Here is a 17,236-nt window from a genome sequence, read left to right as displayed (position 1 = left end):
AGGAAAGAGAACTGAAGAAACAGAAAAGTGATTAACTATTTTCTCCTTGTCTCAAAAAAATACACACTCCTGCACAAAGCAGTTACTAAAAGATTATTAAGCAGAAGCAACTACAGGCATTTATATTTCCCATATCCTCTAAACTTCTGTTGGTGAAAATCAAAGCCTTAAGTTTCAAAGCAACCCAGATTAGGAAACCAAGTCACACTGAAGGAGTCATATTTCACAGTAGATTTATCACTAAATCAATACCATTTTTACCATGGTAGTTCTGATAGTTCATGATAGTTCTGTTCACTTAGATTACTTTGTTTCAAATGCATATTTTTAATAAGCTGTAAACAAGAGAACATGAAAACCAAGGCAAAAGTATCAAAGAAGGATACACAGCAAAAGGTCAGGACTTCTTTATTAGACTCACTGCTTATATTACTATTTAATACAGAAGTAGTCCTTTTATTTAGGAATCAAAGCAACTATATGTAGTTATTTTCCAATTCCTTTCTGTAAAAAAAGTTTGCTATATATTTCTATATATTATTGATCTGTACAAATACTCTTATTTGAGTAATACAATTTACGTCATCAGATTACAAAAAAACCCCAAACCATAAAGCTCTTTGTTTCTAGAAATACAGCTACAATCACAATTTCTCACATTCTTATGGGAACTCTGCGACCCACTGAAAATTTGGGAGATTTATGTTGTTCTTCCTCTTATATAAAGAGTTCTAGATTTCATTGCCAAACTCCTGCTCGCTGTTTCTGATCTCCAGCATGCTCAAAAAACATGAAGTCCTAAGAAGGAAATAAAAAGCAAATAAACTAAATACATCTTAAAAGCAGTTCTTAGTTCAGAGATGTCCTCGTTGCTTTGCAAGATATTCAAAGCACACAAACCTCAGATGATACGGAGAACATGGGGGCATTTCTCTCCACCCCAACCCATCCCCATCACCAAGATCTCTCAGAAAAGAACACCCACAGAAAGAGATGTTGAAAGACCTACACGAAAACTTTAAATTGACACTGGCCAAAGCTATGCTTCCTTTACTCAGGATTCCTGCCCTGGCTTTGTTCAATCTGATTCAGTTCCCTCAATTGTACCTCAAACTGCAGTCTGTTGTAATAGTCAGTATCTTTAGTTTACATTTGGGAGCCCCATATTCATGTCTGGAGTCCTTCGTTGCTCACACTCACATATGCTGTACTTTCTGCACGTGGTAGTACACAAACACGCACAGCTAAGGAAAATCTGGCTTTGTGCACAGGGCTGGTAACAAATTTTCCAAACTCATTGTGCTTCACATGCCCTCTTCTTCCCACTCTGCAGTTCTGCCAGCTCAGAAGCAGTGCACTTTTTAAAATGGTTATCTGGAGCAAACTTGCATGAGCCAGTGGAAACAAACACAAGTGTGTCACGCACTGTTCTCAAAGAGCAAAGTGAGCTGTGCTGCAGTATTTGACACAACACAGTCAGAGTGCAGCTGAAAAGCCTTACATCATTAGACGTGCTCTTTCTCCACAGAAGTCCCTCTGATTCGAAATGACTTCTTTGAGAGCACTTAATCCGGCTCAGCTCAATGCTTCACATGCTTCCACAAAGGAGAGTCAGGAGGAACTTAACTGCAGCATTCAGCTGTCCAGTTCAACAGCTCAACAGGCTGCTCTGGCTTTGGATGAGTCTCTTGGCTACTGCTGATCACCATGCACATAAATATCCTTTCCTCTCCTAATAAATCTGGACAAGTCTTCCCTAAAGGGTTTCTCAGTCCTATCCCATGTGAAGCTCTGCTTAAATATAGTTAGTACTTCACGTAGTCTAGAATAATCTTATCTGAAATAAATCTTTGTTGCCTTCCATGGTTAGTTTTACACAGAAGCTCAAAATGAGTTGTCACTCCAAGGAGCTCAGAGTCAAATCCTTTACCAGCACAACTGCAGATGAGTTCATATGCAAGTATTAGTGAATGACAGACTTACAATGAGGAAGCAAGCACCGATCATGACAGCTTTCATTTTTACATCAAGATCCATTGGGAACGTGATTCCAAAGTTATCTGCATCTGTAACAGCTTCTTTCAAAAGCCCACTCCACTGCTTAGAAATCCTCCCAACAGTAGCAGTCTCATCCACAGACTTCACCTAGTTCAATACCAAGATAAAAAAAACCATCAAATCTGTCATTCATAATATTCCCAAATCTTTTTCATGACAGATGAAAGCTTCAGACTGTGTCATTTAACTTAATGCAGCTATTGAATGCAACTATTGAATGCAACTGTTTGCAACAAAAGGTAATCCTGACTACGAGAAAATCAGTCTTAATAGCACGAACATTAACTGAATTTTACATCTGATTGCAGACTTCAGTGCTTTCACAGTGTTGGAAGACAGCTACCACATGCATCTGTACCCACTCTGCTGGGAGTGTTGTTATTTGGCCAAAAGAGTAAATTAGTTTCTTCTGCCAGGTACCAGGAACAACTCAAGTGAAAATTAAACAAATTATGTTCTTCTGTCCCTGTGGTGGTTTGACTCTGGCTGGATGCCAGGTGCCCACCACGCCCCTCTATTACCCATCTCCTCTGTAAGCCAAGGAGGGGAGAAAATAAGGTAGGAGTTTCATGGGTTGAGATAAAAGAGGTTTAATAAAGAAATAGCAATGCCAGGCATGTGAGGAGCAAAGCAAAGCAAATAAAGCTGTTACTCTCTACTTCCTATCAGCAGCAATGTCCAGCCACCTCCTGAGAAGCAGGGCTGTGGTACGTGTAACAGTTGCTTTGGAAGGCAAAAGTGAAACACACTTCCATTCCTGCTCCTCTCCCCAAGTTTATATTGCTGAGCTGATGTCACATAGTATAGAATATCTCCTTGGTCAGCCTGGGTAAGCAGTCCTGGCCATGGCCCCTGACAGAATCCTGCCCATCCCCAGGTACTGGTGAAGGTGGAGGAGGAAATGCTGTAGGGATGGCCTTGATGCTGCACGAGCAGTAGCCAAAACATTGATGTGCTATCAATACACATTTTTAGCTACCAACAGAAGGCACGGCACTACAAGGGCTGCTGTAGAAAATCACAACCACCCAAGACCGAATACAGTTCCAAAGCAGAGATTTGCCTTTTGTCAACATTAAGTTTCCTAAAGTCAAATCATGTGAAAGAGTAGTCTCCAAAAAAAAATTATACTAAATTTGCTTTGGCGACTATTTGCAACATACTTTTAACTATTAAATGGTAGACTAGTTGATCTCCTAAATAATGTGTATGAAAATAATGATGCATTAATCACCATTATTTTTAAGTGAAAGTTGTAACTCTTCAGTCATTCGAATCTATATTTTAAGTCTAAATTATCTTAATTTACTTGGTTATTGAATAATTAAATGATCATTCACTTAATATTTCATTAATTCATTAATTAAATCATCAATATCATTAAATAATAGTTAATGGTAATATGATATTGCTATTTTATAATATATAGTATCATAACAATATTAATGATAATATAAATAATATTAAATGTGGGGTGTTGAAGTCATTAATAAATATGCAATACAGTTGAGAATAACATTTTTTTGTCATGGCCTAAAAAAAGAGATTAAAAAAGATTTTGCTGCTAAATATTTCCATTAAAAGATTTGTGTGCAACCACAGGGAATCAGTCTTGTTGACTACTAATGTGTGGCTTTAAGATGCTATTTCCAGAATTCTGATTGGCTTATCTAGAGTAATCTAGATATCTAAGTGAATCAATTATGCTATCATTAATATGTACTAAAAATACAGTCGAGCAACTAACTACTATCAAACTACTATCTGAAAGAAGATACATACAAAGAATTTTTAACACTGCATACCTCAAAATTAATGTCTTCACAACAGCTGCAGACAACACATGGGCCAGTAATTTTCAGTATATCCATCCTTTTTTCATTTTGAATGGTAAACTTTGGCAGGCAAGGATGCCAGTTCTGGACAACATAACCAACTGGTGTTCCTGGAGGGGCCTGAACTTCCAGCTTCATAGGACAAAGAAAGTCTCGTGAATGTTCATGCTTTGATAAGCTTGTTAGACAAAACCCACCGAACCACATAAGTCAACTTAATTTTTCCACAACAATCTATTTTTTCCAGTGCATAAATCTGCATGGCGCTTTCTGTGAACATTTTCAGAAAATTACACTCAAATTGCAAGTTTTACCTTCACTGATAACAGTAACATGCTCCTAAGACTGTGAAGCACACAAGCTATTATCTACGGCAGAAAGACCAAAGACCAGTGAAAGGAAGGCTGTGAGCATCCTGAAAGCACTCTGTGAAGACATCACGGGATGCAGCTTCTACAAATCCCCCAGGAAGATCTAGATCTGTGACTTCATCTAGGTGGACCTGCTTCGGCATGGGGGTTGGACTAGATGATCTCTAAAGGTCCCTTCCAACCCCTACCATTCTATGATTCTAAGAGCTCTGAGCAGGTTCAGATTTGAGGCTTCAGAAGTTGCATAATTATTTAAATTTTTTAAAAGCTCATCATTTATTGTCTTTAATTTCACTGCAGCTTTCCTAGAAGTATAGTGAAAACTCTTGCTGTTATTTTGTAAGAGCCATTGCCCAACTCTTAGACTGTAGGTATATCTCCAGCACAGACTTTGACACTACACACAAGTTCCCCATTATGCTGTTAAAACAAACTTTTCATTACCACAATCAGAAGTGAACGGAGGGAACATAATTATTGCAGCACACTAGCTTCTTCCCAGATCAACAAGGCCCCACACACAAACATCACAGATCTCTTTCCCCACAGCTTACACACAAAACCTGACTTGTTTCACCTTGCCTCCTGAGTCTAGGCAATGCTATCTTAAAACCGCTCAGGTGGACCATGTCCCACATGAGGGAAGATGGTGAGAGGGAGCAACTCACCTCCTGTAAGCAACAGGGAAAGCAGCATGAAGAACATCGAAGGGGTCTCTGCAGTGTTATCACCTCATGGTTCATGTTGTCTATAATCCGCAGGGTGAAGGGTCGTGATGGTCCACAGCAATTCCTGGTACAACAGTCAGTGTCCTCTGCTGCAAAGTATACTCTTTGCCCCAGGGCATTCTTGATTTCATATTTGTTGTTTGTTTCAAAGCCAGTCAAAACTGAAAAACAGGAACAGAACTGTTAAATTCCTGAGGTACATCTGGTCAGAAAAGTCACTATGCTAAACCTCACTCAATGGAAGAGGAAGGCAGACCTCACTCAAAGTCTGTCAGAGACAGCAACTGGCAAAGGGAAATGATGGGGAAGGACCCTTGAGCAAAGCCGCCTGAGTTCAGAGAAATCACCATGAATATGGTAACCTGGAAAGAGCACAGAGATGTCCCTCTCTCTCCTCCCACCAGACACAGACACCTACTGCCAGAGCAGCACCACAATTTTAAACGACACAGTGAGAAGACTTCCAGGGAAAAGCTGACAAGATGAGAATTGAAGAAACTTGTGAAAATGGAAGGGAAGCAGAAGAAGGCTTTAGAGGGCACAGATACGTTCAGAATGAGAAGGACACAGAAAAAAAGCCTCACAGTCAAGATTCACAGCAGCGCAAATAGAAAATAACAGCCAGGACATAAATTCTAATTAATTTCTCTAACAAATTAAAGCAATCTTTGAAGCATTATGGAAATAAAATGCAGCAGCATTAGGTGTCAGCTGAGAAGGATAGTCCATTTCATTTCTTCTGTTTGAAAGACACTGATTACATGACTTTAATATTCCTGAAGAGAGTGAGGGGAGCAGAAAGAAGTTCAATTTGCTAAAACAGCAGGATTGCCTGGAAATGGGATCAGAGCTGCATGCCAATCTATGGAATTAGATGGAGTAAGAGAGGATAGAAAAGGAAATCTTGAAGTAAAGAACAGAGGCAAGTAGAAATTATGTGAATGAGTAACATAGAAAAAGTCTAACTTCAGCTATAACTAGTTACCAAGATTATTTGGTCACATTGCTATGTATCTTTTAAGATTTAGAACTTGCTTAAAGTCACCTGCTTTCCTTATATTTTCTTCTTCCTCTCCTCTATAGCTTCTGCAGGAATTGAGATAAGTAACAGAGGCAGGAAAGAGAAGGGTGGTGACCCACCTTAAGAATGTAGTGTTAAAGAAAGTTTAAATTTTACCGTTCTTGGGATTATTAGATTTTAAAATGTCTCTGTTACCGATACTTCTTCACTTACTCTCAAGAAGTTCAATTTGCTGATGAATTAATATCTGGTCAATCTGTTTGTAGTTGAAAAAATAAACAGAACAAATACTTAACAAGTTGTAACTAAGAGAAATCGGGACTTAAGCAGCATTTCAGAATGCAGACTTATGGATCAATACATTGTTTAGAGGCAGATTATTTATTGGTAAAGCTGTGGAAGTAGCTCACATACCCCGACCTGTACTCTGCCAATTTAGCCTAACTGTTTCAGACCACCAGATCAGACAGCAGAAGCTGTACCCAAACTAGTCTGGTTACAAGCACACAGTGCTAACGTGCCTGTGCTCCTTTCAGGACTCTGCGTAGCTCAACTACAGAGCCTGACAGAGCCTCTGACACCACATGTCCCACCAGAAATCCATACAGAGAAGACCAGGAAACAAATTTCAGAGCTCAGCTACTGCTCAGCAAGGAGTGAAACTCAGGAAAACTCAAGTCCTTTTTTTCTTTGCTTGTTTTTGTTGAGTTTATGAAACTGACAACAATGCGTCAGTATTAAGCCTCGATATTTACTCCCAGTGATGACATGAACTGGACTTGGACAGTGCAGGGATATATTTGATAATGTGGGAACAGTTCTTTTTTTGACAACACTATGAAGAGGTATGAAGAAAATATCATGTAAAAAATTAAGCACCTCAAACATGCTACAGTTGCTCATATTATATGTATTCATTATCAGCACCTTGACAAATCACATTACATCTCAGAAACAGAAGTTTCACAAAAGGGAAAGATGTATGACAGCCTGGTGCCCCGGTCCTTTACCATCTCACTTGGCAGAAGAGTACTCCAAGAAGTACTCCATGAAGTGCTGCAGCCACATCAGGCACATGCACCCTAAAACATGCACCAATCACATTACAAAAGGCTTCACTTAGAAGCCCAAAATAGCAACCTACATACCTGCAAGAACGTCAGGTGTTTTTTTAGCTTTTTATTATGGATGCAGGCTGTTTCTCATGTGAATATCCATTCTCTGGGGAAGGAGGAAGGGTGCAGGTACCTGTGTGAGGTATTCCAGTCCAGGAGGGCAGTTGGGAAGAGGAGGAGGGACAGCCATCCAGATTGTCCCCTTATGCATGATGGGCTGGTTCTGGATTGGTGGAACAGCAACTCCAGCTGGCACTCCCATGGGCTGCACCTGGAAGCCGTAACCCCCTGCACCTGCAACACCTGGTGTGATAGAAGACAAGCAATTGTGAAACACAGACATTGGAAAAGAATTGTCCCATGGATCTTCAAAAGGTTAACTTATTGATCTCTAAAGGCCCCTTCCAACCCCTACCATTCTATGATCCTATGATTGTGAACTATGAAGATCCTTATACTAACTATACATGTCAGTTATCAACACTACAACCTTTGTGAAAGAAGTTACACTGGAGTGGGATGTTCTAACCTCTCCAGACAAAAGCAAACAAAATAAATAAATGAGTCATTCTTGAATAAAGCAGAAATTGTATTAAAAGATATAAATACATAAATGTTATTTCTAAGCAGAGAAGACACAATATCTTAAAACACATGAAAAGTATTGACATTTACAAGTTACCAGTTGAGCACATGAGCAATTTTAAGACAAAGTTTCCCTGGAATTACACCTTCTACTTATGTGATAGGAAATGTTCTTTCAGCAAAGTTCATCTGCAGTTTTCAAACCAGATGAACACAATCTAAAAACTGCAATTTCCCATTTGTTTAATGGAGTCTCTTTCAGAACTCTCAAAATCCACATTTCCATTACGAAGGCGATTTTGTGAATGCCAAAGTCTTCTCCCGTTGGCATCCAAGAGAAAACGCAAGGTCTCAAGAAGCACTTCAGGATGTAAAAGCTCAGCACTCCATCAGACAGAACACGTAGCACTGCCTTTTGCTCACAACCCATCCCACATACCTGGGCTGCGCATAGAGCTCTGCCTTGCTTGCAATAAGACAGCCTTTGCTATGGAGATGCTTTATGATCTTGTAGCTGAAGATGCTGTAGTTGCTATTAAAAGTTGCAGAACAAGAACTATGTATTTTCTCCTCATTTAGTATTTTCCTGGTTGGCAGACAGGCTTTCATGTTATGCAGAGGAATTCTATATTTTACTCAGAAGCATGCATAATACACAAGTGACAGAGTATTTGTGTGCAGCTGCATGAAGACATATAGTTCAAGAGATTCTGACTTGGGACTTACATTCAGCCCAAATCAGTTTAGCTCCAATGTTTTACATTACATGACAAAACATGGACTGCACCATGTGAAAGCTCACGCTGCAGTCATAAGCCAGACACTACTTCAGATGATGCAACACAGTTACTCAGGCCAAATTTTCTGCATTTTATCTATAACCTACTCTTTGAGTCTGATTGTTAGATGTTGCTCACTGTGATTTGGTTCTTCAGAAAGCCATTAGTTGCCAGAACATGAGAAACTATTTAAGAGTGCTGCTTTTTGAACATGGAGCAGAAAATGAGGTAAAAGAGGAAAAAAGCAAGTGAGTGAATGTGTAAAGTACAACCACATGCAAAGTACAGCAACAGAGTTGGAAACAGGACAGAATATATGCACCAGCAGAACTGCAAGAGGGAATAATTCTTCATTTCTAGCTTTCTAAACAGATATAAAGTGAAAATCTGAAATAACATGTTAATAAAATATCTGATCAGTAAGAAGCCACTACACATGAATTGCTTTGTGTCAGTAGCACCTCTCTAACAAATTCCCCACAGTGACTACTGAGGAACATTTTTCCCTTCTACCACTGTTGCTACCACTTAGCACATGCTAACATATAGCACCAAGAAAGAAATTTCAGTAAAGCAGAAATTAACAGAAACCCTACAGAACTAACAGCAAAAAAATAAATCAGAGATGGTTGCCCTTGGGGAACATCCTACTTCCTGTGCTTATTTACTAATAATATAGCAGATCTGTAACCAAGCAACCTACCTTGGGAGACAGGTGCATGCTGTGGGTAGCCATATGGGACTTCATTTCCTGGTACATAGCCAGCGTTTAAAAATCCAGGTGCTGAGGCAGGTTTATGTGCTGGAAGAATGGAAGACAAGCACTGAGAATTGCTCATATCCGTCTGCCCTGGGGTGAAAGATTGACAACACTGCTTTCTTTTTCAGAGTAGACATGTCAGAAAATTAAGGAGCTGTTTACTGTATAACAAAAACTGTATGACAAGCTCACTTTTATTGAAAATATTAAACACCGGTATAACTTAAAGGGGTTCTGATCCTAAAAGTGTAGAAAAAAGGCAGTATTGTACGTGATGTCATGAAGATGTCATAGGATTATGTGGCCTGGAAAGGAGCTCTTGAGATGATCTAGACCACCTCCTGCTGAAGCAGGGTCAATTCAGTCTCTACTTGGACTAGAAGTGCCTTTGTTCATTTACATTTAGAAAAAAGGTTTTCACTTCAAAGAACTGCCACGGAATTGACAGGCTGCCCTCCTGTACAGAACAGACTAATGAGGCATTCTCCACTGTATGTCATAGAATCCACCAGAGAAGTATAGAATAGCGTGAGTTGGAAGGAATCTTAAAGATCATCGAGTTCTAACCCCTTGCAGGGACACTTTCCACTACACTAGGTTGCTCAAAGCCCCATCCAACCTGGCCTTGAGTATTTCCAGGGGCAGGACATTTACAGCCTTGCTGGGCAGTGTGTACCACTGCCTTATCACCCTCACAGGGAAGAATATTTTCTCCAAAGTTCTTCAAGTTAGGACAATACTAATACCTCACCAGTAGACTCAGAGTTTTATTAAAACCATTTACCAAGCTCAGTTTGCTAGCAGAAAGAAACTGAATTTCAAGATGAGCCGTTTCTTTTAATCTTCAGATATCAATACTTGAAAATGTAAACTATATTTTTGTAAATTATTCCATTTAAAAATGCAAATAATTTAAATTTTAAAAATTCATACATATTTCATAAAATTAAAAGGTAAACTAATAGCTAAGCTAATATTGCTTGAAGACCTTGGGAGGATCCATGTTATCTTTGATATCAACTAAAGCTGACATTTTGTTTATATTTTACTCACCTTCCATTGCTGTAAATCTGCTTACAATTGTTCTGCAAAACAAAATTTTATTTCATTAGCATTTTTTAATATATGCAATTTCACTCAAGAGTTATTCAGGATTCTTTATTATTGATAAAAGGTACTCGCCTGTCTAAATCATACGGAAAAGCTGAATTACAAGTAAGAGCTAAAATAAATTTAAATATCTCTTCTTCCCTCTAAGTTATGTCTCCATCATAACATAAGTCTGAAATATCTACGCCTGTATTCATTCTTTGAGTACCCTGAAGTCATACTCAGCTCAGAGAAATGCATGGGAATGTGCAGTTACTTCATTGCAGTGCATGACTCCATTGTGCAGCCAATGCATGTTCATATGAACGAAGAACTACAGTAATTTCAGAGCAACTGGTTTAGCGTACGATGTTGACTACAAAATCTGCCTGGGTTAATCCTGGAGCAGCTATGCTGCCATGCTGCCACCTATTAAGTTCTTTATGCCAGTCCACTTTTCAAGTGGTACTACTAAATATCATGTATCCATTTTTGGTTTCTAATCAATAATTAAGAGTGGGCTTGCACAGGCGAGTGGACTTCTGCAGCAGAATACCATGAGTGAAAGGGCCAACTGCTCGGTTTTTTTCTTTCTATTGAACAAAAAGAAAAAAAATCAAACAAACAAATAAAAAAAACCAAAACGAAAAAGAACATTTACTGGTCAAAGCATCAGCCTTGAGAGAAACCCCTTTCAGTCTCTCACGAGAGATGCAAGACATAGAAACGACTTCCAGTAGAGACAGATGTCCAAAATATTCAGAAAATCCATAAACTGATGTATATATTAACAAAAAAAGGTATAGGAGCTCCTTTTTTAGCATCAAGAGCTTTAAAATAAATAAGAAACTAGTTATTCTTTAAAAAGAATGGAGTTCAAGTTAAACTAGTAATATATTTAGTCTGTTACAGGTCTTACAACTAGTTTAGTTCAATGAAGATGATCACTCAAGGCTGGGAATTGAAACTGAAAGTAGTTCCTTCCTGCTTTTCACTTCCAAAGTCAGAGCAGCTGTCACAACGGGTGTTTAACAGCTCTGGCACAACATGACATCAAGCTCACTTCCCAACTCATACACAATATTCTCTTTGTTTAATAAATTGGTCTTCAAGAGTTCCTTTTTTATATTTCTTCTTCAATTTTACTAACTGTACTAATAAAACCACCATCCTGTTTTACATACTTTAATAAGATCCTGGTCTCAATATGACAATAGGTTAAAACAAATAAGATGTATAATTGTAAATTATTTCCCTACAATTAAAAAATCTGAAATAACACAATGAAACTAAATAACTTAAACCTTGTTCTCACAGTTGATAATATAGAATAAGTATATGACCATAGTAAAATCATCAGCTTGTAGGAACAGCACAAATGATAGACAAAATTTAGAAAGAAACAAAGCATTGTTTAAACTAGCACCAGATCAGTTTATACTGTGAGATATTCTAGGTACCTTAAGTTCTGTAAAATATTGAGAACTGCAACTGAATCCTTTGGTAAATGGACAGCGGAGAAAGACTCTTACGATTTATTTAAAAGAAAGGCTTTATATTAGCCCAGAATCTTTTGGTTTTCCTCCCTACAAACACTGTGCCATGTAGGATTCTGGAAATGTTGATATGCTCTATAACCAGTAAGCAACAAAGACTTTACAAAGTTCAATTCCTCTTTCATCAGATGTGATGCTAAAGAAACTAGCTAAGATTATTGTTTTTATTACAATTGTCTCTTTTGTTCTGTTGCTTTTTATCTAGACTCCTACTGCCTCCAATTCAGTCACCAAGACTAATACATTGTCACTCATTGTCTGTGTTTCACCTAAATAAGTCATAAAGATTGTGAAATGACATGACGTTATGAAATACCAAAAAAAAGAGGAACTAACTCACTTTTTTCCCCACCATCATATTGCACAATATATTGTTCAGCCATATTGTTACACATGGGGAAATTCTGACCTGGTGAAAAACCTCAGCCAAGAAATGGGTAATTGGGCAGATCAGTCACTTAGAAATGTGCTGGTTCCTGCTTCCTGGGTTACACAAAGTAATGATTTGAAGCCTACATTTTCATTTCAGTTTCATAAAATGAGGTCTTACATGCTCCTAGGCTTTACTAATTGTAGTAACAGTTTTAAAATAAATATAGGGAATAATCACAAAAACTTTGCTTACTTAGCAGGGAAAAATAAAGGTGTTTGTATTTAGGTCCCACTAATACAGAAGAGGGAGAATGCTACTTCTTTGCAATGGAGATAAAATTCCACAGAATTAAAGAAAAAAGAGAGTGCTTCAGCAAGTAGAAGTCCATTACTGAATTAATTTTGGTTCACAAAAACACTAGCTGCTTGAAGCCCTTGCACTACACTGACCACATGCTGCCCATCACCTGAATTCACAACAGAAACGGAGAGTAAGTTGTACTGGCATGAATAAGTTGGCCATAGTGTTCCAGTAGAAGCTGCTGTATATCCTTGCGTAGATCTTATAAAATGTTTTACAGGGTCCTGAGCAATCTGATACAAATTTGAGTTTAGTCTCCATTTAAGCAGAGGAATAGACCAAATGACCTCCAAAGGTTATCCTTTCCAACCTAAACTATGCTAGGATTATAAGGGACCTTCACATTTTATTACATTACCTGAGGTAATTGCTGATCAAGCATTCCCCAAAATCCCCTAATTGGAGTCCAGAAGGGTGAAAATGAGGCTCCAGCTCTCAGCACCTCACCCCTCACTGGAGTTATTTTAGGTTAGAGCTATGCAAAGGAGACTGTGCCAGGAAAAGCCCGAGTTTTGCCTTTTTCCTGACAGATTCGCATAGTAACGGATAGCTCCAGGTCCACTCTCCTAAAAAGGTCTGTAGAGGAGATCTAAATATTCTCCTTTCTCTGGGGAGGAGATGTACTTGTGTTCAGCTTTATTCAGGGAGGGGAAAACAGAAGTGATTCTGCTAACAGGAAGAAAGCACCAGGCAGGGGGGGAATCTGAGACACGTCCTGCAAAGCAGCTGCCTGGTAATGAATGACCCTTAGAAAATAGGGTCTCTGGATGGCCTGAGGTCTCTCCATTGCACCAGTGCACTGGGAGTGGGAAAGGTGAGGGCTGCCTGACCTTCCTGCACACAGCCAGCTGCCTCTCTTAAAAACATAACTTGAAGCCCTCAGCATGGCTTCCAGCCTCAACACCCACAGTGCAGAGAGGAAATGAAAGGCAAAACAGTCCTTCAACTGCCAAGAGCAGCCACTCAGCTGTGGGTTAGCAAGCTGACAACAGACTCCCACATCTTGTTTACTTACAAGAGAAACTTACAAAGAACTCATATCAAAGTCTTCTCATTCTTCACACTCTGTCCCTATATGTTGTACTACCTGGAACCCATACTGACAGAATTCCTCATCCATGGGAGTTCCCAGATTTTCACTTAGCTCTTATAAATAGAAGTCAATTGCTCCTACAGCCTAAATCCTCTCACCCAGCACCAGTACACCCCACTGATTCCTAATTTTCTCCGTACTTGAATTGTTACTCAAATGGTTAACACAGAAGCAACCCTCAGAAGCATCCTGGTGCCCAAGCAGAGTGTTTTCCCCTCCAGAAGTTTTGAGCCCAGTGAATTAAGGACAGTCAAAAACTTTTGGAAAGGAAACAGGAAATACTGATTCTAAAGACAAAACAACACTAATTCAGAGAATACTAAGGAAATGACATCCTACATTGTTGTTTTTTCAGGAATGCCAGAAAGCCCTTGTTTCTTTTCAGTCACAGTCTCATTTTCAGAACTGTATTACACAGATACACCTCCCTTATCCTGGCACGTATCAGTAGATATACTGCAAATGATGTCTTAACCCAGTCAACAGAGCTTCTGGGGTTTTTAATCAGAAAAATAGCAAGCTAGCAGGACAATCAGTTTCGTTTCTCATCTAGCTCACTTAAAATACTGCCAAGACCATGTTTACGTAACTCCTGGAGCACAAGCATCAAGCACAGTGCCATTTTAATGCCAAGCCAGGGCCTTCCAGAGAAGGTCTATTAACACAAACAAACAAAACTAGAAAGGCAAATACCAGTAAAACCATACTAGAAAGGCAAATAGCAGTAAAACCATACTAGAAAGCCAAACAGCAGTGAGGCATGCATTAGTTCACTCTAGCTAGCTTTGTGGCATTTCTTTTCATCATTGCATGAGACTATTAAACTACTGGACTTTAACCTTGACTGATGGAGAAACAGTATGCTTTAAAATAATCTTGTTGATCTAATTAAACAGGGTATTTTCTGCTAAAGTTAATAAAACAACCTTCAGAGAACGAATAAAATGAGCTATAAATTGACAAAAAAATATTTTGTTCTGATGCAGTAAGTTACCCTCCCCCCCTACACAAGCATCTGCCCTGAAACCGGGAGTCCCAACACCTAACAGACAAAAAACCGGGTCACACTCTGTGTATTCAGCCTCGCTGAGAGGAGCGCACATCTAATGCAGCTCGCTTCACTGCTGGGTGACTGGACCACCGTCGCCTGCACTGTGCCTGCTGCTGTCAGCTCTCTGGAGCGGGGCTCTCCCAGCACAAGGTCGGCAGCAAGATCCTTCCCTAAACCAGTCTTTGCAAGCGAGTTATTTTGCTAAACCGAAACATTTTCTGTGGAATCCCCGACTGGAAAACGTGACCCTTCCAAGTATCAGGTCCTTTCACGGCCCTTCCAATCATCAAGTGCTCTTGTAATTACAAAAACATCAGACACCTGAACGGACCACCGAGAAATCACATACGGTAAAGACACATTCACAGCAAAGAAATATACCCGTCCCCAAAGCCCACGAGTCGTTCCACGGTATCTCGCACCCAGACCGGACCCCGCTGAGCCCCGCTCCCAGCCGCGTCGAGCCCCCGCGCCCAGCCGCACCGAGCCCTGCTCCACGCCCCGCTCCCAGCCGCTCCGCTCAGCTCAGCTCCGCCACGACTGGCCCCGTGGCTGCGGGCGGGACGTGCCGGGGCCGCCCCGGGCTGGGCGGGCCGCGCTCCGCGGGGCGGGGAGCCGCGGAAGCAGCGCTTGGGCATCGTACCGGGCACAGGTTCGAAAGGTCACACGGCGTGCAGCTGCTGGGGCGCTGCTTATATGGGCTCTGATGACTCGTTTAACCACTTCGTTTTTCTGTGTCGATGGAACAGAAGGTCAAATACTTCCTTAAAATTGTGACGCAATTACTGTAGAAGGTAGTAATGTCTCTTTAACACTGATGTTCTTGCCCTTGTCGTGTGATTTTTACAAGGATCGTTGTAGATTTATGCAACGTTTGTTAATGATAATTATAAAACGTTCAGAGTCACAGAGAAACTGGTAAAATATATTGTAGGGGATTGGCTGGTGAAGACATTTGTTTAATATCACTGCTAAGATTCACATGGAAGTCTCATTATCTACAGACATGTAGTCTGTATTTTTACTGTAATGGATTGTGCCTTATGTATTAATGACTTTTTAATCTTTAGATTGTATAAAACCCTGTACATTCTAGATGTTTTATAATACATTACAGTGAATAACAAAATATTTTTTAGGTTTGGAATATAATACTGAATTCTCCTAACTGGTTCTTCAATGTTTTTCATTCCCAGATCATTCAATAAACATGATGAATTGAGCTGGTTTAACAAAAAAAAAAAAAAACAAAACAAAACAAAACCAAAACACAAAGGAAAAACCAAAAAAAAAAAAATCAGAAAGAAAGAAAGATAAAAGTATTAGAGTCTTTTAAACTCCTGTTCATATTGTTGAAAGTCCCAGCTTTCATTCTTCAGAAGCTTTTGGATATTATTACATCTGCAATGTGTATAGGTGCAGATAAAACCTAATGAGATGCAAAATGCATTTCAGGACAGAATTATAAAACTAAGCAAAGAACAGTTCTGTTCAGTCAAAGGGTCTAAATAAGGAATCTCTGGTAGCAAATTGCTACATTTGGTATTTCCATCTCTTGGCTGCTGCTATCCTTTTTTCTTTTAGTATCCATTCCTACTCTACAAAGTTTATGAGTACTTCCACACAAGTACTAGTTACCTACAAAGATAATCCTGTCTGATAGATGAATAGAAACAAAAATTGTTCTCACAGAAGGGAAAAAGTCTTTTCCTGCTGTGTTAGGGACTACCTAGCGAATTCTTAAAGTGGAATAATCACAGTGTCAAGGAGACTTTAATAAGCAGCATCATTGTTGTGGTTAAACCTCAGTTGGCAACCAGTCCCCATATAGCTACTCACTTACTCTCCTCTAGTGGGATAGGGCAGATAACTGAAGTGAGAAAACTTGTGGGTTGAGATAGTTTAACAGTTAAAGCAAAAGCCATACACACAAGCAAAGCAAAACAGGAAATTCATTTTCAGCCATAGCCAGGACAGCAGGGCTCCACTGCACATAATGGTTACTTGGAAAGACAATTGGGAATGACATCCTATGGTCTGGAATATCCCCAGGGTCAGCTGTCCCAGCTATGTCCCCTCCCAACTTTTTGTGCACCCCCAGCCCACTTGCTGGTTGGGTGCTCTGAGAAGTAGAAGAGGCCTTGATGCTGTACAAGTGCTGCTCAACAATAACCAAAACATCACTACGTTAGCAATACCATTCTCAGTACAAATAAAAACATAGCTCCATACTGGCTACTAGAAAGCATATTAACTCTACCTCAGTCAAAATTAGCACATTCTTCATCCCTGGGACAGTCAATTCCAGAACAATCATTCTGAAATATATTATTAATAATTACTAATTGTATTATTAATAATTATTGATTTTATATAATTATATTATAATTACTATCAAGTTAAAAAAAAATAATATCATCAAATACAAGCCACTCACCAGACAGCACAATCAGATACCTCTT

The 17,236-nt window shown here is 39.4% G+C and overlaps 1 protein-coding gene across 1 annotated transcript; it reads right to left on the bottom strand.

Annotated features, from left to right (window-relative positions):
• Positions 1 to 391: 391 nt before the first annotated feature.
• LOC104558862 (phospholipid scramblase 1) lies at positions 392 to 15,412 on the bottom strand. Its single transcript, XM_062006033.1, has 9 exons — positions 15,156 to 15,412; positions 10,306 to 10,337; positions 9,196 to 9,294; positions 7,262 to 7,431; positions 6,227 to 6,269; positions 4,933 to 5,153; positions 3,864 to 4,025; positions 1,984 to 2,145; positions 392 to 798 (listed from the first exon to the last, which is right to left on the bottom strand). The coding sequence occupies exons 1-9, from the start codon at positions 15,410 to 15,412 to the stop codon at positions 739 to 741; spliced, it is 1,206 nt and encodes a 401-aa protein (XP_061862017.1). The 3' UTR covers positions 392 to 738.
• Between the last annotated feature and the right edge of the window lie 1,824 nt (positions 15,413 to 17,236).

The sequence above is a fragment of the Colius striatus genome, chromosome 12, assembly GCF_028858725.1.
Source record: "Colius striatus isolate bColStr4 chromosome 12, bColStr4.1.hap1, whole genome shotgun sequence".
Taxonomy (NCBI): Eukaryota; Metazoa; Chordata; class Aves; order Coliiformes; family Coliidae; genus Colius; species Colius striatus.
The sequence above is the reverse complement of the archived record's forward strand: the minus strand, read 5'-3'. Positions and strand labels throughout refer to the sequence as shown.

Coding starts and splice junctions, on each gene's coding strand:
- LOC104558862 (XM_062006033.1), bottom strand. CDS start 15,412: ATGCCCAAGCGCTGCTTCCGCGGCTCCCCGCCCCGCGGAGCGCGGCCC. Junction 6,270..7,261: donor GACTGGAATACCTCACACAG/GTACCTGCACCC, acceptor AACTACAAACAG/ATTGACCAGATATTAATTCA. Junction 2,146..3,863: donor GTGAAGACATTAATTTTGAG/GTATGCAGTGTT, acceptor GTATTGAACTAG/GTGAAGTCTGTGGATGAGAC.